The 23323-nt window shown below is 36.8% G+C and overlaps 1 protein-coding gene across 1 annotated transcript in view; it reads right to left on the reverse strand.

The window, feature by feature from the left end:
* The window catches only part of LOC150087901 (heparan sulfate 2-O-sulfotransferase 1-like), a 127934-nt gene extending 105145 nt beyond the window's left edge, over positions 1-22789 (reverse strand). Inside the window, exon 1 of the mRNA XM_090370501.1 lies at positions 22267-22789. Within this exon, the coding sequence (XP_090226627.1) occupies positions 22267-22438 (172 nt within the window). The 5' untranslated portion in view covers positions 22439-22789. The remainder of the gene's footprint in view (positions 1-22266) is intronic.
* Between the last annotated feature and the right edge of the window lie 534 nt (positions 22790-23323).

Here is a 23323-nt window from a genome sequence, read left to right on the forward strand (position 1 = left end):
ATTCAAATCCATATTGTTTTTCAACTTTTAAGTAAGCCCTCAAAGAAGATAAGATCCCTCTGCCTGACCTTTCAACAGATAAAACTCAACTATTTCTTCAAATACTTAAAATTCCAATGTTATCCCACATGCAAATATACACGTTTGTGAAGCTGATGAAATATCAATTGGCCAATGAATAATAAACACATTTTCTGAAGATTTACAAAAATTTGGTTTCAGCATTGTGTGAAATTTCCAGGTGACATTGTAGTCATCCGATTTAAACTGATAGAGTCAAATTTTCCCACACAATTTGCACAAAATAGCTTCTGTGATACGCGTAAACATTTTTTAATGAAATTTCCATCTGTAAAGGATCCCAATGATTTCATAATCAAATTGAGATATAATGAAAGCTAACTTCCAAAGCTTGTTCTGAAGTATCTGAACATTTGTAAATACGGCTTGTGCTCCAAAGCCTTCAGCCAGCAGGTGGTTGATTGTTGGAACAAACGTCCATCTATTGTGGAAGTGAGTGATTTGAATAAATTCCAGAAAGAACTAGACAAATTTCTGGAAGGTATGGATGGGTAAAGTGTGTAGTGTTTTTTTTGGCTAATGCTTTATAAGCTTGCTTTCTTGCCCCACTACTAATACTAAATGTAAGTGTCTACATTTTGGAAGTAATCTACAAGTATCTTATACACCAAATGGGATAGAGCTACATAAAGAGAGAGACCTACCATCACGAAGACTGCAAGAACAGTGGACCCTGAAGGTTGTGGGAACGACCTGCACATAAACATATACAAGGGACATCATCATATTTACACTCATTGGAGCGTTCCCTGAACAAAGGCTCAACAACGCAATTTAGCTATTCTCGACCTATTTAGCCTTCCGAGCGGCAAGGACTCGCCCCATATTACAAGTTCATATTTTTATAGGTAATAAACTGACATGTTTTGTAGTGTGATAACACTAAAACATGTGACAGCTGCATACTGCATCACAGTGTGTGAAGTTGCAAGAGCATCAGAGTTAAAAATGATGCTAACTGGTATCACTGAAGTTGAGGAAGATAACAAAGCAAAACGTACAATAGCCTCTCTATCAACTTCATGATAAGTTGAAGAGGGAATAATTTCTTTGATCAAATCATCACAGAGTACAAAAGGTGTATCATTTTACCTTCCCTCTCCAATGGGAAAAAAAAAACGTGACCAGTGACTGAATGGAAACATTCCAATTCAACAAAGGCAAAAAAAAATTAACAAAAATTTCTAAAGAAGAAAGTAGTGATGTTCTGTGCAACAATGTTGTGCCTGACTTACAAAACTCTGAGAGAGAGACCTGCTGCTAGCTATTATTATTATAATTATTATTAGCCATATGGTGCAAGGAAGCTTGAGACTTATGCTGCACCAGCCAAAAAAAAATTCTGAATTACCCTGAGTGAGAGAGAGAGAGAGAGAGAGAGAGAGAGAGAGAGAGTCAGAAGTAGAAGGGATTCATCAAGAAAGAGAAGAATGATGATCTCCAGCTCAGGACCCTGAGTGTGCCAAGCCCATACTCACCACATGTGAGTCCCTGGGGTAATACCTATTTCACCTTCTTAAATGCATTTTTATGATGTTCAATAAGATTGTGACAATGATAATAGGGAATAGAAATAATTTAAACCTCTGAATAAGAGGCAAAGAATTCATAAGGAACAGAATGCTATACTAATGGTATTAGAACATTCCTTTTGGACTGGAATAAATGTCTTAAAACAATATTCACAGACTGGTCACTAGATAGTCCACTGAACCAAACCTACTGGTAACATTCTAGGATGCACCCAGATCAGCTAGTACATAATCTCGCTGTAAGCAGAGGGCATTGTTGAGACCATGTTATGTCAAAGAATTGGGTATATCTTGAAGTGGGTATACCTTATCCAAAAATTTCACCACTTCACAAAACATGTCCTCCTCACCTTTTCTTACTATTGAATACATCATGAATAGTCAAACTAATAAAACAAATTTATCTGCAAAAAGATCTAAACCTCTCAAACACTTCTTCATTCATTTCACAAACGTACATGGTCTCAATTCCAATCTCAGTGATGTCCATTTCCACTTACAAGTCTGGCAAGCTCCACTTACTTCTAACAAAATCCAAATTATTGGCTGATTCAACCACTACTCACCTCAGTTGAACTAATTATTTGCTATACGATTCCTTTTGCTTCAAAGGCTTTTGTTTGAGCATATGTATTTGTTTGGACATATGTATACTTTGAGTATACATATGTCCACTTTGATATTCCCTGCAAAGACAGTAATTTGGAATCTCCTCTTTTCGATCTTCTCTGGCTTAAAATCTCTCTACCCCCATTCTGCCAAATTCATCTGCTGCCTCTATTGTTCTCCCACCTCTGGTAATCACTTGGAATTTTTTTTACTTCCTTTCTTCAAAAGTCAACTTTTTCCAGCCCAACTTTTCTAACAGTGAGGTAATTTTGCTTGGTGATTTTATTGTTCACACCTCCAGCTAGCTTTTGTTTTCTAGTAACACAAACCCAGTTGTTCGAGATGCTGAGACTTTTGCAATTACTAATGACCTTGGACAGATTATTCATTTACCTACCAGAATATGGCAATCATAACCATACAACCAACACGCTTGATCTTCTTCTCGCAAACAATCCTTCCAAGTACAGATTCGAGGTGAGTGAGCCTCTAGGAATCTCAGATCACAACTTGGTGATAGGCTCTTCTTGAACAGTGCTTTTCTCTTTTGGCCATTCTACACCTCATGTTGTATGGCATTACAAAAATGCAAAAGGGATAACCTGCGAGATATCTATTCGTCAATGTTTGCTCAGATTGTGTCATTGAAATTACTCTTGTAGGGATGTGTGGAGTAGGTGGAGTGTGGAATAACTCCTTTATTCCACACTCAACTTTAAAATCTCATCCTTCATCTAAACCATGGTTTTCCAATAAATGTGCTAAGGCTGTTCAAGACAAAAATGTTGCACATCGTAATTGGCTTGCATCCAATCTCAGGTTCATTTTCTGCTTACACAAACGCTTGCATCAATTGTAAAGCAATTATTAATCAGTCCAAACAGGTGAAGAGTAGAAAACTAGTTTCTTGTCCAAACAGTAGTAGAGCATTCAGAGAGGGGAATACCAGAGGTGTATTCAACTCTGGCAGTAAGCTAGATAATCTTGTAATAACTGAGAGTGTGGAGGAGAAATTGTTGAAGATAAACATAAGAAAAGCATCTGGGGTGGATGGAATCTATCCAGTTATATTAAAGGAGGCAGAAAACGAAGTAAGCAAACCCTTAGCCATAATTATGAGAGCTTCTTTGGACTCAGGGGAGGTACCCATAGACTGGAGATGTGCAAATGTGACCCTAATTCACAAAGGAGGATCAAAGGTTGACACAAGTAATTATAGACCTGTGAGTTTAACTTCTGTTCCAGGAAAATTAATATATACAGAGAGGTATCTAATATCCTAATATAATATACAGAGAGGTGGAGGTATCTGTATAAAGAGGTCTTCAAGATCTTTTAAAGAGTTAGTACAGTTTGGTGGTAGGTATATTGAGACTAGTGTTATTGCACTATGGAGAATTATACGAACAGCAACTGCTTTTATTTTAGTTTGGAGTGGGATATGTTTAGTTGGGATCTTTGAATTTACTAGGATTGCCACACCACCATGGGCAGCGTTAGCGGTATTTCGATCTCTTCGATAAATGCGATAGTTCTTTATCGAAGGAGAAATTTGTGTGGTTAGATAAGTTTCCTGTAAACAAAAGGCAACCGGAGCATATTGGTTAATTAGGGATTGAATATCGTCTGTGTTGGAACGAAGCTTCTGCAATTCCATTGTAAGATGCTGTGGTTCATTTTGGTTTAGTTGAGGATGATTCATCTGACTGTTTTTTGTTTGAGGAGGATTTTTTTCGGTCTCTTTTCGGGAAGGTAGGGCGTCCGGTGTCCATAGTATCGTTTGCATGAAGTTCTAGTAATGGTTCTTCATGATCTGGGTTTACATCTACTTCCATACTATCAGTGGATGATTCAGGTTTATTGTTGTGTTTAGTAGTTTTTCTTTGTCATGCAGGACTGTCCGAGTCTCAACTGGGATACTGATTGGAGTGTTGGTCGATCCACTGATTTTAATTTGATGTGTGTCTTTTACAGGGTTTGATAATGTGTTTTTAACCCAGTTAGCTAGAGATGTGCCGGGAGGTATTGATACATCTGTTTGAGCTGCTGTTGAATTAAAGCTTCGAGTGTGAGATGCATATGAACGACTGGGCATGGTCGACATAACGTGTCTGCGTGCCTCGGGTACGTAACTTTGTGCTCTATTTTATATTTTTGGATTTTCTTCCCTGTTTTCCACATTTCACAAGATTTGGAAAAGGCTGGGTGACTTTCTTTGCAATTGGGACTTAGGCTGAACAGTCTGTTTGTGTATGCTCCTTGGAACCACAAATTGGACAAATGGCATCACCTCTACATGCTTATTGCGAGTGTCCATATTTTTGGCATTTAAAGCAACGTAGGGGATTAGGTATGTAAGGCCGTATTCAGCAGTTTAAATAGTCAGCTTTTACTGAGGATGGCAAATCTGGGGTGCTGAATGTTAAAATTATGGATCGTGTTGGAACAAGATTTCCATCTTTTTTGGTCTTTATACGTTTTGCACTAATTACTTTTTGATTGCCCAGTTCCTGTACTAATTCCTCTTCAGATACTGTAATCAGGTCCCACTCTGTGATGACACCTTTTGACGAGTTTAACGTATTGTGGGGAGTGATAGATACGTGTAGCCCAGCAAAAGTTGTTGTTTTAAGCAGCCACTCTGATGTTTTGAGAAGGCTGTTTCGATTAGGAGGTCTCCGGATTGCAGTCGTTTAACCATTTTTGTGTACCAGCAATGGATTCCAAAAATCTTTGGATGACAAATGGTGATAATTTGCCGACAGGCTGGTTGGAGAGCAAATGTATTACAAGGAAGTTTGGCATCTCATTGCTCTGCACTTCTCTTCGGAGCCTTTTTGGTTGGTTTAGGTCATCATCATTTGGTTTGTCTGGCCTTGAATTTGAAGGCTCTAGTGGTGGATAGTCATTTATATCCATCATTACTCCTTTTCGCCCCAGAGGATAACTTTTCCCCCAGGTTACCGGCCCCGCCACAGGGAGGCAGGAGCAGTGCCGCTCGGAGGCCAAGCGGTTGAAGTGTTAGTTAATTAGTAAAAATATAAATAGAGGAAAATGTAAAGAAAGGTGTATTTCCTTTCTGTGTTCTACTTGTTACTTTTCAAGTATAGAACTGTTTTTAAAGTAAGACTGTTTAAAGAAATGTGAACGTAAAATATAATTTCAATCGCTTATCAAGAGCACTTTATGAATCGCAAGAATATAGCTTGGCACCCGGGGCCGACCCCTCAGTGCAGATATTGTAGATGGCTTGCTGCCTTCTAAGTTCTCCACCACTTCTGGTGTTCCAAAAGGTTCAGTTCTTTTCCCACTCTTTTCCTCTTCTGTATTAATGACCTTCCATTAACTGGAAATTTTATCCATAGTTTTGCAAATGATAGCACATTGTATTCCACCTCCCAGTTTGAAAAATCTTGACATTCACAAACAGTTTCAATTTCTCAAATATCTAATACCTTAAATGCTGATATCCAGGCAATTCACCAGTAGGGCAGTGATAATTAATTTCAAACCTTATAAAACAGTCTGCCTTATATCTCACAAAAAAGGATTCTTTTGTTCCTATGCTTATCTTTGATGACACTCAGATTTCTAGACAAGATCACATAGCACTATTAGGGATTACCCTGACTTTAATCTCTCTTGGCACAAGCACATCACAAAATTGCTTCCTCTGCATCTAAGAAACTTGGTTTTTTCTTTCGCTCTCATTGTTACTTTTCTTCTAAACAGCTACTCGCTCTGTACAAATCTCAAATCTGCACTACCATGGAATATTGTTCCCATATCTGGGGCAATGTCTTTATAACCTCTCTCAAGCTTCTATGTATTCAAATACGGCACTCAGGTTAATTAATGACCCATCTCAAAATCTCCCCACTCTCTGTCTCATACACATTCTGTTTCTGCTGCATGCCTTTTCTGTAGTTACTTCCATGGGCACTGGTCATTTCTCAATTGGCTTCTATAATTCCCTCTCTCTCTCTCTCTTCCAAACCAATCTGAACACTGCCACAAGTAATCAGCATCCTTTTAGTGTCCAACTTCAAACTCACAGAACCAACTTTTCTTCTTCTTTGTTTATTCCTTCAACCTCTGTTTTCTAGAACAACTTCCTTTCACACATATTTCCTGAAAATTACAATCTTCAGAAATTCAAGTCTAATGTCAACAAGTATCTTCTTTCATCTTCTCAACCCTCAATCCACGTGTGGTACTAGCACTATAGATTCTATTGCCTTTCATGTTGGGGGTTTTCGTAAAAAAAAAAAAAAAAAAAAACACTTGCCTGCCATGGTGGAAAAACAGTCTCACCACATTATAATAGATATGAAATATATTTATTTCAAATAAAGTTTGACTTTTGCAACATGGATCCATGCATTCTTACTTTCTGCTCGTCCCTTGTATACATATTGTGAAACCCAATGTTTATTGTTATTGGTATTTCCTGCTATTTATGACATTTTATTTTGGTGCCATTTATTTTCCTATCATTTCTATGTATACTTTTCATATTAAATTCAGGGAGGGGAAGCCAGAAGTGTATTAAACTCTGGCAGTAAGCAAGATAATCTTGTAATAACTGAGAGTAAAGTGGAGAAGAAATTGTTGAAGACAAACATGAGGCATCTGGGGTGGATGGAATCTATCCAGTTATATTAAAGGAGGCAGCAAACGAAGTAAGCAAACCCTTAGATATAATTATGAGAGCTTCTTTGGACTCGGGGGAGGTACCCATGGACTGGAAATGTGCAAATGTTACCCCAATCTACAAAGGACGATCAAAGGGAGACATAGGTAATTACAGACCTGTTAGTTTAACTTCTGTTCCAGGAAAATTAATGGAGGCACTGGTTAAAGAAGCATTGCAGGATCATCTAGACAAGACTTCAGTTATATTTTGGACACAGCACGGGTTGGTTAAGGGAGGTCTTGTCTGACCAATTCGATTGCATAATATGGTGTAGTCACAAAGGAACTGGATGCAAAGAATAATTTTGATATCATATATTTGGATCTTAGAGAGGCTTTTGATACTGTTGTACATGAAAGACTACTGCACAAATTGTAGCAGTGTCGCATTGGTTTGTTTGTTGTTGTTGTTTGTTATTTGGTTTTTAGGAGCATTAGCAACTAAGGCCATATTGCTCCGGGATATGCGGTGGTCATTCCCTGACCTTTGCGCATCCTCCGTATTTGGTGGTGACGGGCTCGAACCCCGGTCTAATCAAGAAGCAGTGCTATCACTGCTGCTCCTTCCCACCTGGCTACGGAGCCTGTGTCGCATTGGAGGCATATTGCTGCTATGGATAAAGGGATGGTTGAAGGGGAAAAGACAGAGAGTGGTAACTGCTCTTCGTGGACTAATGTTATTAGTACAGTCCCCCAGGGTTCAGTGTTGGGTCCACTGTTGTTTTCTGTATTCATTAATGATACTGATGATGGTATATGAAGGTTAATGTCCAAATTTGCAGACGATACAAAGGTCAGCAGGGTTGTTAATGATAATAATGACAGTATGCTGCTGCAACAAGATCAAGAAAAGTTGAGCAGATGGGCTGAGAGGTGGCAACTGAAGTTTAACATTGACAAATGTAAAGTACTGCATATGGGAAGCAGTAACCCCAGAATAATGTATCAACTGTGTGATACTACACTGACAGCAGTAGAGAGTGAAAAGTAGCTGGGGTAATTGTGCAGGCAGATATGAAGTTTTCTGAGCAATGCAGATGGTCTGAAAGAGTAGCTCATGGTGTCTTGTCAATGATATACAGGAATTTTTCTAGCAGGGATAAGGAGGTGATTATTCCCTTGTACAAGGCAATGGTCAGGCCACACCTTGAGTACTGTATACATGTCTGGAGGCCTCATTTCAAGGAGAATGTAGAGCTGCTGGAATGAGTACAGAGAAGGGCAACAAGATTAGTGAATGGAACAAGGGGGTGCTAATGAAGAAAGGCTTAAGTTTTGCAAATTACAGTGTCTGGAGACTAGGCACCTGCGAGGTGATCTGATTGAGGTGTATAAAGCCTTGAATGGTTTGAGCATGCTCAATGCTGATGGGATTCTTCCTCTTGCTCAGAATAATCGCCTGAGAGGGCATAAATTGAAATTGAGGAAAGACAGTTGTAGGAAAGATGTGCGGAAGTTTGCCTTTAGCCAATGGGTGGTTGATTGCTGGAACAAACTTCCGTCTATTGTTGTAGAAGTTACTTAAACAGATTCAAGGCAGAACTGGACAAACATTTGGAGTGAGTGAATGGGTGAAATGAAAAGAGCGTGTGGTTTTTTTTTTTTTTGCTGATGCTATATAAGCTTGCTTTCTTGCATCATGTGCCCTTGCTAATGCTAAAAGATGCCTTTGAAAATCTGTCATTACGCTTTGTGTTAAACAAAGTACAGTCCATTCCAGTTATTTGGGACACATCTGGACTAGTGCATTTTGGCCTGATTAAGCGGCTGCCCCAATTATCCAAAGTTTCACGTTAATAGTTAAAAATACAATGAACCCTCCCTTTACAATTGGTACACTGTACAATCAAATCACATTACAATGGAGTCACCATAGTAAAGTACTGTTCACTATACGATGTGCAGTAATCGTCAGTCATTGTGAATTGAATTTTAATTCTATTAAACAGTGATTCTAATTTGCGAAAATAGGAGGAATATTATCCACAGGCTATAAAAGCAAAGATATATTAGGCACAAATTTACCCTTTATTACCTTACCAATTAAAAAATTAAATGATACGTGATAATCGGAATAATTAATACGTACTGTAATATGTACATGCGAACTAGTTGACATTTCTGTTCACTGACATTTGTGGGTGGGGGTTAAAATTTAAAACAGTAAAAAGATAAGCAATCAATAACAAAGAACACGGCACACACAAATTGCAATTAACATGATATGCACAAGTGAGAACGGAGTAACAAGTTACGAAGCTTTAAAAAATAGGAATGAAGATAAGATTCTGAAAATTAATTTTTTTTATAAGATTGAAGATTCCATGGAAGTGTAAACACATTAGCATTAGCATTAGTAGAGGCATTTGATGCAAGAAAGCAAGCTTATGCAGCATCAGCCAAAAAAAAAAAAAAAAAAAAACCACTTCCACTTCACCCCTCTGTTCGTTCAAAATACCTGTCCAGCTGAGCCTTAAACTTATTTAGGCTATCAACCTCCACCACAAGGGATGGAAGTCTGTTCCACCAACCAACCACCCGCTGGCTAAAGACAAATTTCCGCACGTCTATCCTACATCTGTCTTTCCTCAATTTGAATTTATGCCCTCTCAGGTGATTATTCTGAGCTAGAGGAAGAATCCCATCAGCATTGAGCATGCTTAAACCATTCAAGGCTTTATACACCTCTATCAGATCACCTCGCTGGTGCCTAGTCTCCAGACACTATAATTTGCAAAACTTAAGCCTTTCTTCGTAAGAGCACCCCTTTGTTCCATTCACTAATCTTGTTGCCCATCTCTGTACTCGTTCCAGCAGCTCTACATCCTTCTTGAAATGAGGCCTCCAGACCTGTATACAGTACTCTAGGTGTGGCCTGACCATCGCCTTATACAATGGAATAATCACCTCCTTATCCCTGCTGGAAAAATTCCTGTATATCATTGACAATACTCCTTGAGCTACTCTTGCAGCCCGTCTGCACTGCTCAGAGAACTTCATATCTGCCTGCACAACCACCCCCAAGTCCCTTTCATTCTCTACCACTGTCAGTGTTGTACCACAGAGTTGATACGTTGCTCTGGGGTTGCTGTTTCCCATGTGTAGTACTTTACATTTGTCAATGTTAAACTTCATTTGCCACCTCTCAGCCCATCTGCTCAACCTTTCCAGATCCTGTTGCAGCAGCATAGTGTCAGTAGTGTCCTTGACAACCCTGCCAACCTTTGTATCGTCTGCAAACTTGGACATTAATCCCGATATACCATCATCAATATCATTTATAAATACAGAAAACAATAATGGACCCAACACTGAGCCCTGAGGGACTCCACTAATAACATCAGTCCACGATGAGCAGTGTCCATTGATTACCACTCTCTGTCTTCTCCCCCTCAACCACCCCTTTATCCATAGCAGCAATTTGCCTCCAATGTCACACTGCTCCAATTTGTGTAGCAGTCTTCCATGTGCAACAGTATCAAAAGCCTTTCTAAGATCCAAGTATATAATATCAAAGTTATTCCCTGCATCCAGTTCTTTTGTGACTGCATCATAGTATCCAATCAAGTTGGTCAGGCAAGACTTCCCCTTAACAAAACCATGCTGTGTCTGAGCTATAACTGAAGTCTTGTCTAAATGATCCTGCAGTGCGTCTTTAACCAGTGCCTCCATTAATTTTCCTGGAACAGAAGGTAAGCTCACAGGTCTATAATTACTTGTGTCAGCCTTTGATCCTCCTTTGTGAATTGGGGTCACATTTGCACATTTCCAGTCTATGGGTACCTCCCCTGAGTCCAAGGAAGCTCTCATAATTATGGCTAAGGGTTTGCTTACTTCCTTTGCTGCCTCCTTTAATATAACTGGATAGATCCCATCCACCCCGGGTGCCTTTCTTGTGTTTATCTTCAACAGTTTCTCCTCCACTTTACTCCCAGTTATTTCAAGATTCTGTAACTTACTGCTAGAGTTGAATACACCTCTGGCATTCCCCTCGCTGAATAACTCCTCATGTGTGAATGTCGATGCAAAATATTCATTTAGTTTGTTAGCCACCTGAGCAGGATCATCAACACTTGACCCATCAATATCAAGTGGACCAATCTGATTCATCCCTTTCCTTCTAGAGTTTACATAAGTAAAGAACTCTTTGCTGTTTTTCTTTGCATCCCTTGCCAAGGATTTCTCGTAATCTGCCTTCGCCTGCCTAACCTCCTTTGTAACTTGGTTGCATATCAACTTGTATCTATCATAGGCTTCTGTGTCATGTGTTAATTTGTAAGTATCCCATGCATTTTTCTTCTCTGCCATATGCCTCATTAGTTCATCTGACATCCATTTTGGCCTAAACCTTGAACAATATTTCTTAGTTGGTATGTAAAGCCTAGTAGCTTCCAAGATAAGTTCTTTGAATGCTTCCCATTTTGAATTTGCTGTTGGTAACATCATCAGTTGGTCCCACTGTATAGAATTTAAATACTGTCTCAGTCCATCGTAGTCGCCTTTACGGAAGCAATAACCCTTCCCTTTACCCCTAATGGTAGTTACCTCTTTCAGTAAATCCCACTTCAGCACACTGTGATCACTGCCACCTAGTGGTTCATTTATCTGCAGATTCTTAATGCATGAAGAATCACTGCTGATAATCAAATCAAGAGTATTACTCCCTCTAGTTGCCTCCCGAACATGCTGATGAACCTTTCACCATAATAACCCACAGAATTTCAGCTGTCAGTATTACCGCAAATTTAATAAGATCAAGTTTACTATCCGTTTATGATAGATTTCACTAACAGAAAAGCCCAATAAACAGGTGACTGCTACCTAATTGTTTTTATTGTTTTATGGTTGTGACCCTCAGAATTTCGACCGAACCACATGGTACCATCGGAGACAATCGTAGGGTAATCTCCAGTGCTGCGGTCTCCTATCCCGATTAAATGGCATGCTGTCCCAATAAGAGAAGTAACCCTGGCTATTTTCTCGATTGGTTTCTGTTTTTTAAGATTTGCCCCAAATAACCTGAATCCACTGTATTTTAAATTTCAAAGTGGCAAGTAAAACTTGTTTTTTAACTGAAACAGCCTGGAATTCTTTAAGTGACTTTCTAGCAACCCTCTATGTATCACATTTCAGTGATTATATCATCTTGAATGTAGTGTCTTCACTCCAAGCATATGTTAGTAATGTATTGAAGCTGAGCCTGTTGTCCTTGTGTTATTACACTTTTTGTCACTTTGTAAAACAAATACAATTTACCCCAGGTATTTTAAAACTTATACAGGAACCTAATCCTTATATACTTAAAGTGCAAGGGTTAGGTTCCTGGTACCCCGCATGTAAGTAGGAATTCATTTAAGTTGGGCTCCCTCATAGAAAACTATTGTACTATGGTAAAACTAGGTTAACTCCTATAAACCATGTATATGTATATATAAACTATTTTTGTAAACTGAATGTTCCTAAATAAAATACAGTCAGGATAAATTCCTCCTTCAAAGTGTGTACCATTAAGGAAGGCCATGATTAGGCTACAGACACACATTATTACACTACAGACACACGTTATTAATCCATTAGTTATCATCTAGTTCAAATACAGAATTCTTACTCATCCAAATAAAGAGCTGATACTGTGCATCTGCTATGATGTTGACCTTTCCTTTTCGCATCACACTGTCATCATAAAATGAATGAACATATATGAACAAACGAACATGAATGAATGTATATAGCACCAGGGGTCAGTTGCACATAAGCAAGGCTGCATACTCTGAGTTCATATAACTTTAAGACCCTACTGTATTAGAAGATGGAAAAGCAAGGGGAAGGAGTGGACATTTTCCATTGAATCAAAAAATGATCTGGTAAAACCTAAAATCTCAATATCAATGCCATTTTAATCCTTAACTGCTCACACTCCTGCACGGTACCTGATAACTGCAGATTTTTTTTATAAAAATTGAGTTTTTAGCTTTTTTGTTGAACTGAAAATGGTGTTTATTAATTAGGATTTACATAATTTATTATACTTTTTGTTGTATGAAACTTCTTGGAGCTATACATGTTTTTCAATCATCTTCTATTACATGCCCCCTCCCCACTGCTTAACTTCAAGCTTTTGATTGAGAAAGTTCCTCTTGAAAAAAAAAATTTAAAAAAGGGGCAATTTTTGGGAAAAATGCATGCAATGAGTAAAAACTTCACATGCCATTGCTGCAGATGTTATGTTGTTGTTATTTGGTTTTTATGAGCATTAGCAACTAAGGCCATATTGCTCCAGGGATATGCAGTGGTCATTCCCTGACCTTTTTGCATCCTCCATATTTGGTGGTCACGGGTTTGAACCCTGGTCTAATCAAAAAGCATGTGCTATGCACTGCTGCTCCTGCCCACCTGGCTACGGAGGTGCCACTGCTGCAGATATAGTAGTGATAATTCAAACCTCAATCACCCTTCAGGATGCAAGAACTATGAATTATGGATAACACATCTGCACTGATGCTTTTCACCCCCCAAAGGATGTTTGGAGGGAAAAATTATGGTTGCTGAAAGAACACTGTTTTATACTCCCAGCAATAATAAAAATAAAATACATTCAGTCATGTGGCATATTTCAAAAAGACAAACTACCATAACATGGGTGTATCTAACAAACACAGTGTATCATAACAAGTAAATTTAAATGAAATATTCTGTTACATACTGTATCAGAGTACAGGTGGCAAAAGGTAAAAAAGACAGATTTGGTTTTATTCCCAAATGTAAAAAAAAAAAAAAAAAAAAATTAAAAAACAGTGTCTATCAGGCACCATGTTTTTTAATACAGCTAATTCAAAGATTTTTAAGGATCAAACTCTAGGCACTAAATTTAGCCAACAAAAAAGGAAAATATGTTTGTTTTGGATTGGTGCTCTATACACCCACCAAATGTTCATTTACAGATTGTCATATCACATTCCAGTTTTTCATGCAAACTGTGAGTGAGTTTTGCTGCATTTAAGGATAATCCACAGTTTCAAAGAAATTATAAACAACTAATAACATAAAAAGTTGTTTCTCTGATTGTTTATGACACAAAAAAAAAAAAAAAAAAAAAAAAGTTAAGCGTGCTGAATGCACTGCATTTTACTTCGAGTGTGGAATGAAGTAAAATAATCTACTATTAAAAACTGCGTTGTAAAAGCTGAATTTATTTCTACAAATATCAAAGAAATGACCACATTAAACAGAATTCAAGAAATAAAATGCAAATAAAAAACTCTCACAACATTCATTAAGTGGCCTGGTGAATATTGTGAGTGGTGAATGGTGCACACACAGTGCTACCTAATAACCTAATGACAATGCAAGAAGGTGATGACTGAGTACACAGTAGAGCACTTTCAGTTTTTGTTAATTTAGATTCCAAATGTATCTAACTGCCACATACAGACAACTGATCAATGTGTTGGATAAGCACAAGGAAAACAGTAAGGAAGGCAAGATAATTATTTCTGCAGTTCCATCATATGAGGACACATTGTATAATACTGAAACCCAGAGAACTATATTTCCATGAAGTTTTTTATTACATGTACCAAGTTGAAATACTGGTACACAATATAAGAAAAAGACAAAGGCAAAAGCAAACATCAGACTTCATTTAAGTGTATAGTTCCCCCCCCCCCCCACAGATTTTAATTAGCCTGCATGTATTTTATTTTAAAATCCAAAATTAAAATAAAACAAATTTCAGCATAAGCAAAAAAATGACTTAACACTTTCTTACATTTGGCAAACCTTTCATAAATAAAATAGTCAGAATAAATTCCTCCTTCATAATGTGTGTACCATTAAGGAAGGCCATGATTAGGCTACAGACACACATTATAGTTATGACTACACTGTATTTGTATTTGTCATGCAGGGTTGATTCAACCCCATGTGACTAATAGTGATTTATGCTTCATCTACTCCATCTGCACAGCTGAAACTCCTAATACCTGTTGTTGAAAATGGTTTCTTTGAATGAGGTCACAGAAAATTCTAGAAATGTTTATTAATTATTCCAAAATTAGTAGAAATTCATGATTAGGTTAAAACTAATTATATGCACGTATTGATTGGCATGTGTATGAAGAGATATTGATAGTAATTTCACTTTACTGTTGTGCACGTTCCTCCATTTGGTAATGCTCTCTGGTTTCGTGATATTGAAGCATCATGTAATTCTTGTTTCATGTAGTGATTGCTGCTGTATGTGACAAGCTCCTCAAATCAAAGTGTAGGTTGAAGGGTGCAGTTTTTAAATTTGCAATCGCTCTCTGACAGGTCTAAAGTGAGTTTTAATTTTCAGAAAAAAAAAAGAAATGTTTTTAATACAGAATATGGATTTCTCAGAGTTGTTGTCTTCCTAAAGATTGAAATTATAAGTGGCATCAAAAATATTAACAATTTTGAATTTTTTTTTTTTTGCTGATTTTTCAAAATTTTTGCAGGCACAGACAAATTTCACAGTTTTGTTCAACCAATATTGTTTTCAGTCTTGATTATTTTCAAAATATGAAAGCAATTAAAATAAAAATCAATGTTATTTTTTCATTTCCTGAAATTTAGTTTTTTTTTTTTTTTTTGTCAGTCCCCATTAAATAAATAAGGAGATCCACTACATATATAAAAAAATTGCAACATGGCAAGTTAACTATATAGGACGGAAAATATAGCAAAGGAAAGCGTGTCCACATGCATAAACACAGAAATATACAAATTTAAAACACAAAAACATCCTTTATGGATGTTTCAAAATTTCCATGAACAAATGTAAGAGCATATTCTACAGTCAAAGATAAGAAAAAAAATTCCAATAAACATACATCTGAAAAGTCTATTTCCTAGATATTAAATTAATCATAAATTACAAAACAAAAAAAGAAACTGAAATAAACTACTAAAAGGAAAACAACAAAAGCAGCGATTCAAAGTAACTTCCATTTTGTTCAATGTGACATTCAGTGTGGCAAATGTTGCATTGAACACAATTTCCTGGCATGTCTTATTGTTTCAAGACTAGTCTCAATGGTTTCAACAGCTTCCAAAAATGAATTTCTCAGTTCGTCTTGCATGATAATATGTAGTGAATAAATAGGGTTTTCATGTGACCACACACACGAAAACACACACACAAAGTAATCTATATGTGTGAGGTTAGATGATCATGGTGTCCCCCTTACAGCTATTTTAACCAATCCACTGGTTATTTTGCTCTGTATTTAAAAAGTAAGAAACATAACAGGAAAAGTGGACTGGTGCACTGTCATGCATAAAACAAATAAACCATCCTCTGCCAATTTTCAAGGAATGGCTCTTCCAATAGTTTCCACAAATTGTTCCACAGAAAATATAGGTTTGCCATTCCTGAAAGACTTGCTAGTAAAAAAAATATGGACCAATAAGTTTTTCCACAAGAACTACACTAAACATTAAAGGAAAAGGTAAGTTGATAAGAACTAACAACCATATGTGACTGTCTAACCAAAAGTTAATAAATCTGTAGTGACTTCCACTATATAATTTTAACAAATGCCATTCTATAAACAATGAAGCAGTCATTGTGGAACCTGAAGCTTAAGTAATAGACACAATGACACTAGTACACTGCAACACTGATTATTCAAAACTTCTTTACCTGTTATGTTTCATATAGTCAAAAACACTATTTGTGTTGGTACGTATATGTTTTGTACCATTTAAAGTCTACACAATTTACACAGTCATATTTTTATGACAAATTTTAATCGCAAATGATTTGCCATTTTACATGGCATCATTATTTATGATTAATGTTTAAAATCTCAGAAAAAAAGGCTTGGACTCAAAATATGCCATCTATCAAAACTGAATAATTTTTATCTCTATTGAAGTAGAAGACTATATTCAGCCTGAAAAAAAAAAATTATAAATGTTAAACAAGAACTGAATTATTATTTTCAATGTTTCAAGAACTGAATTATTATTTTCAACATTGACTTTATTTTCAAGTGAGCTATAAATCCCAAACTGCAGTAAGAATTTAAAAAGATTCAGAATAAAGTCAATGTTCCAAAACTGCATAATGCACATAATGAAAATGATATAGCTAAGATCTGAATTTGCAGAATTTTCTCTATACGTTGCAAAAATTTCCTAATTCATTTCACAAATGTTAGTGGTCTCAATTCTAATCTCAACGATGTCCATTTCCACTTACAGTCTGCCAAACCCCATGTACTTTTTCTGACAGAATCTCAGTTATCGGTTGATTCAACTACTGCTCATCTCAGTTGCCCAAATTATTCACTATATGATTCCTTTCGCCTCAAAGATGGTACTTGTGCATATGTCCATTCCGATATTCCCTGTCAGAGACTTGGTAATTTGGAATCTCCTCTTTTCGATCTTCTCTGGCTTAAAATCTCTCTACCTCACTGTGTCAAATTCATCTGTTGTCTCTACCGTTCTCCCAACTCCATTAATCACTTGAGCTCTTTGACTTCCTCTCTTTGCAACTTGACTTTCTCCACTCCAACTTTCCTAACAGCAAGGTAATTTTCCTTGGTGAATTTAATGTTCACAATCCAGCTGGCTTCTGTTTTCTAGTCATACCGACCCAGCTGGTCGAGATGATGAGGCTTTTGTGATTATTAATGACCTTGTGCAGATTGTTCATTTACCTACAAGAATACCGGACAATCCTAACCATACAGCCAACATGCTTGATCTTTTTCTCATAAACAACATTTCTAAGTATACAGTTGAAGTGAGAGGTCCTTTAGGCACCTCAGATCACAACTTGGTGATTGTCTCTTCTCCAACGAAGCCATTATCTCATGGCTATTCCCAACCTCGTATAATTTTGGCATTACAAGAATGCAAAATGGGATGACCTGCGAGATTTCTTTTCTTCTTTTCCTTGGTCGGATTACTGTTTCAAAACTTCTGATGTCAACGTTTGCTCAGATCGTGTCAGTGAAATTATTCTTACAGGAACGGAATCCTTTATCCCACACTCCACTTTAAAATCTCGTCCTTTATCTAAACCTTGGTTTTCCAATAAATGTGCTAGGGCTGTTCAGGAGAAGAACGTTGCATATCGTAATTGGCTTGTTTCTAATTCTTCAGTTTCATTTTCTGCCTACACCAAATCTCGCAACAATTGTAGAGCAGTTATTAATCAGTCAAAACTAGAGTTTGAACAGGCTTAAGAGTAGAAAACTTGCTTCTTGCCCTAATGATAGCCGAGCATTCTGGTCTCTTGCCAAAGCTATTGGCAGCAACTTTTGCCCATCTCTGCTCCCATCTCTGTCCAAACCAGATGGTTCTGTTGTCACTTCAGCCAAGGATAAAGCTGACCTGCTAGCATCTCATTTTTCTTCCAACTCATGTATTAATGATCTTGGTAAAACACCTCCCACCATTCCCAACACGCTCCATTCAATGCCTCCTGTGATCTTCCATTAAAAGGATATCAGAAGGATTTTCACGAATCTTGATGCTAAGAAAGCTCCAGGTCCCAATGATATTTCTCCACTTGTTCTCAAAACCTGTGCTCCTGAACTTACTCCTGTTCTTTGCCGCCATTTTTTTTTCCTTATTCCAAAGGTGTTTTTCCTTCTGCTAGGAAATTTGCTCATATCCAGCCAGTTCATAAAAAGGGTGACAAATCTCTCCCATCCAATTACCGTCCCATTGCAATTACTTCTACTCTTTCTAAAGTAATAGAGAAATCAATTAACTGCCAACTCTTAAAATTAGCATTAGCATTAGTAGAGGCATTTGATGCAAGAAAGCAAGCTTATGCAGCATCAGCCAAAAAAAAAAAAAAATCCACTTCCACTTCACCCCTCTGTTCATTCGAAATACCTGCCCAGCTGAGCCTTAAACTTATTTAGGCTATCAACTTCCACGACAAGGGACAGAAGTCTGTTCCACCTACCAACCACCCGCTGGCTAAAGGCAAATTTCCATACATCTATCTTTCCTCAATTTGAATTTATGCCCTCTCAGGTGATTATTCTGAGCAAGAGGAAGAATCCCATCAGCATTGAGCATGCTCAAACCATTCAAGGCTTTGTACACCTCTATCAGATCACCTCGCTGGTGCCTAGTCTCCAGACGCTGTAATTTGCAAAACTTAAGCCTTTCTTCGTAAGAGCACCCCTTTGTTGTTTCACTAATCTTCTTGCCCTTCTCTGTACTCATTCCAGCAGCTCTACATCCTTCTTGAAATGAGGCCTCCAGGCCTGTATACAGTACTCTAGGTGTGGCCTGACCATTGCCTTATACAAGGGAATAATCACCTCCTTATCCCTGCTAGAAAAATTCCTATGTATCATTGACAATACACCATGAGCTACTCTTGCAGCCCGTCTGCACTGCTCAGAGAACTTCATATCTGCCTGCACAACCACCCCCAGGTCCCTTTCATTCAACGTATCAACTCTGTGGTACTACCACTGTCAGTGTAGTACCACAGAGTTGATACGTTGCTCTTGGGTTGCTGTTTCCCATAGTACTTTACATTGTCAATGTTAAACTTCATTTGCCACCTCTCAGCCCATCTGCTCAACCTTTCCAGATACTGTTGCAGCAGCATAGTGTCACTAGTGTCCTTGATAACCCTGCCAACCTTCGTATCGTCTGCAAACTTGGACATTAAGCTTGATATACCATCATTAATATCATTTATAAATACAGAAAACAATAAAGGACCCAATACTGAACCCTGAGGGACTCCACTAATAACATTAGTTCACGATGAGCAGTGTCCATTGATTACCACTCTGTCTTCTCCCCCTCAACCACCCCTTTATCCATAGCAGCAATTTGCCTCCAATGCCACACTGCTCCAATTTGTGCAGCAGTCTTCCATGTGCAACAGTATCAAAAGCCTTTCTAAGATCCAAGTATATAATATCAAAGTTATTCCCTGCATCCAGTGCTTTTGTGACTGCATCATAGTATCCAATCAAATTGGTCAGGCAAGACTTCCCCTTAACAAAACCATGCTGTGTCCAAGCTATAACTGAAGTCTTGTCTAGATGATCCTGCAGTGCTTCTTTAACCAGTGCCTCCATTAATTTTCCGGGAACAGAAGTTAAACTCAGAGGTCTATAATTACTTGTGTCAGCCTTTGATCCTCCTTTGTGAATTGGGGTCACATTTGCACATCTCCAGTCCATGGGTACCTCCCCTGAGTCCAAGGAAGCTCTCATAATTATGGCTAAGGGTTTGCTTACTTCCTTTGCTGCCTCCTTTAATATAACTGGATAGATCCCATCCACCCCAGGTGCCTTTCTTGTGTTTATCTTCAACAATTTCTCCTCCATTTTGCTCTCAGTTATTACAAGATCCTCTAGCTTACTGCCAGAGTTGAATACGCCTCTGGCATTCCCCTCGCTATAGAAGGAACTTATTCTCCACTTTTTCTATTCAAAGGGGGAAGGGCTTCCTCAGGATTTTCCTCTTTTTCCTTTATTGTTTGCAATATACATTAATGACATTCAAGATTGTACTCAATAAGTACACATATGCAGATGAAAAAAATATACAGATAACCTTAAAATATATAAAATGATTAAATCAATTCAAGATTGTGAATTATTGGAAGAATAATTAGCCACTATCACATTGTGTATTGCAAATAATGGTTTATCAATGAATTTGGACAACTGCTGCAATATTTCTATTGCAGACTATCACAAAAAACATAAAATAAAATATCCCTACAAAACTGATAATCAGGTAATAAAAAGAGTACAAGAGGTTTCAGACTTGGGAATATGGTTTTCTGCCAACTGAACCTTTAATCCCAAAACACACATCAATAAGATTACTGCAAAAGCTTCCAAGTCTCTTGGATTACTAAAAAGAGCATGTTTCGATTTTTCCAACATACAACTAATAAAAACTGCATGTACAGGGATTATCAATCCGATACTTGAATGTCTCACAGATTTGGAAACCTCATACTAAAATACTCATCAAACAACTGGAACATATTTAGAAATCCATAATTAGTTTTTAATGTACATGTCTAGATTGGAAATTGATGCAAAATCTTATGATGAATGGAGTGCTCATTTTGAGATAGTACCACTTTATCAAAGAAGAACTGTTGCCGACTGCAAGTTCCTTATGCATCTCATGACTGGAAAATTGGATGCCCCTCAGCTACTCTGCTTGATCAATTTTAGCTGCACTCAAAGAGCTTTGAGAAGACATGATTTGCTTGCATTAGAGCCATTTAGAACTAATAACTTAAAATTTAACTATTTCAATAGAACTGCTAGATTGTTAAATTAATCTAATATTGACATTCTATCTGAATTAGAGCCATTTAGAACTAATAACTTAAAATTTAACTATTTCAATAGAACTGCTAGATTGTTAAATTAATCTAATATTGACATTCTATCTGAATGTATCAATATTAAAAGAGAAATAACAAGGTTTTATATTCATATCCTAACTCATATCCTGGTCTACAGATATGACTTTATAATCAAAATATAGGTATTTAATGTAGATTGATTGGAAATCAATCCACACATTTTTCTAGAAAGAGAAAAAAAATTAATAAAAAATAAATTAATCAGTAAATAAAAATAAAAAAATAACAAAAAAATGTTAATCATTCATAGTTAATTTTTAATTAAGATTAAACAATAAAATTAAATGACAAAGGTTATGTTAGAAAAATCACTTATCTTTTTCATTGTGTTTTTTTATAAATGCAAATCTCTTCCTGTAATATATGCTGTATTATACTCTATTTATTTATTGTTTGTAAATGTATATGTGTTATTATTAGTTATTTTTCTCCTCTGTAAGGCTCAGGCTATTTTTTTAATATTGTTAAAAAAAAAAAAATAAATGATAGATGGATAGACACCCTGATATCTATCATATGATATCCTGATATCTCTCATATACATCATCTCTATCTTATATATATATATATGATATATCTGTCATATGACAGATATCCTTTTTTTTTTTGGCTGATGCTGTACAAGCTTCATTTGCTTTCTTGCATCATATGCCTCTACTAATGCTGTTGCTAACTGAAGAATTTGCAATGCAAAAATGCACAAAACCGTTTGCTTTTATGCACTAAACACAGTTTTTATTATTATTCGGTTATCCTCATATTTTTCATATGATATATATCAGGATATCAGCACCAACTTTTTCGGCGTATGTGTGGGGGGGGGCATTAGATAAGAAAGGTTGTTTTCTATTGTTTCTATACTTTTCCAATGAACTTAGTGGCAGATTTTTGGTTCACCTTGTTTATACATTTATTTTATTTTATTTATTTATTTTTTTTTACCTAGTTTTCTTCTGGCTTCATCTAGACGCGAAATCTCAGACTCGAAACGGCTGTAGAATGTCACAAACAATATAAATCCAGTGCAAATTATGATGGCTAAAAGTTTGGCTTGCCACATTCTTAAATTACAAAACAAACGAACTTGATGTGAGCATCCCCTCAAAGTGGCCATTGAAATATACGGCCACAGTCATGGTTTTAACAAGTGTTTACTGCACATCAGTCAACGAAAGCAAAATCTAAACTTTAAACGTCACATGATGAGTATGATTTTCATTAAAAGCTACTAAAGTCCAGCTTCAGCAGCAAAAACTTATTTTTACCATACGGTAAATATTATGCTCTCGGTATTTTCCAATAGTTTCTGTCCAAAAGAGAATAAATGAAACCATTTCTGGATACTTAAAAAGCAGTGGCTATATACTGAGCTTTAAACATAATGTTGCGAAAAAATCAAACACAAAAACTGTTTCATAATTATCACACAAAACCACACAGAAAGGCAACAATAATAACTTAAACACTCTTTACAAGATACGCAACATCGTTTCTAACACAAAATTAAAAATCCCCAAAAGGATAGAAGACGGCAACTTTCCCTATTTCAACAACCGAAACAACTCTATGAGAACATAGATTGTAATGATTGTTCTTAGCAGTTTTAAGATACCACAAATTGTTTAGCATACTTCAAACCAAATGTTTTGGAAAACGAAAGACGTTCTTTGTTATCTTTTTCTAAATTAATCACAATATATGCTACTCAAAGGATTATAACAGGGCGAATTTTCGCCGAAAAATAAATAAATCAGTTACACAGGGATCCTGATTTGGCAGGGATCCTGACAATTCCCGATCCAGGTCCTGTTGCATAAGATAACTGTATAATATTTGAAGGAGATAAGTTTGATTTAGATCACAGTACGTGTTAGAGTCATCATGATATGACATCATTACACCGACCACAACGGTTGGAAGGGAAGTAAATTCACTTCTGTTCGTAGTAGTCATCTCCCATTTCACGACACTCCTTCCAAATTGCCCACCAAATCCCGTA

The sequence above is a fragment of the Mastigoproctus giganteus genome, chromosome 3 (assembly GCF_048544385.1).
Source record: "Mastigoproctus giganteus isolate SK-2022 chromosome 3, ASM4854438v1, whole genome shotgun sequence".
In the NCBI taxonomy this organism is placed as follows: domain Eukaryota; kingdom Metazoa; phylum Arthropoda; class Arachnida; order Uropygi; family Thelyphonidae; genus Mastigoproctus; species Mastigoproctus giganteus.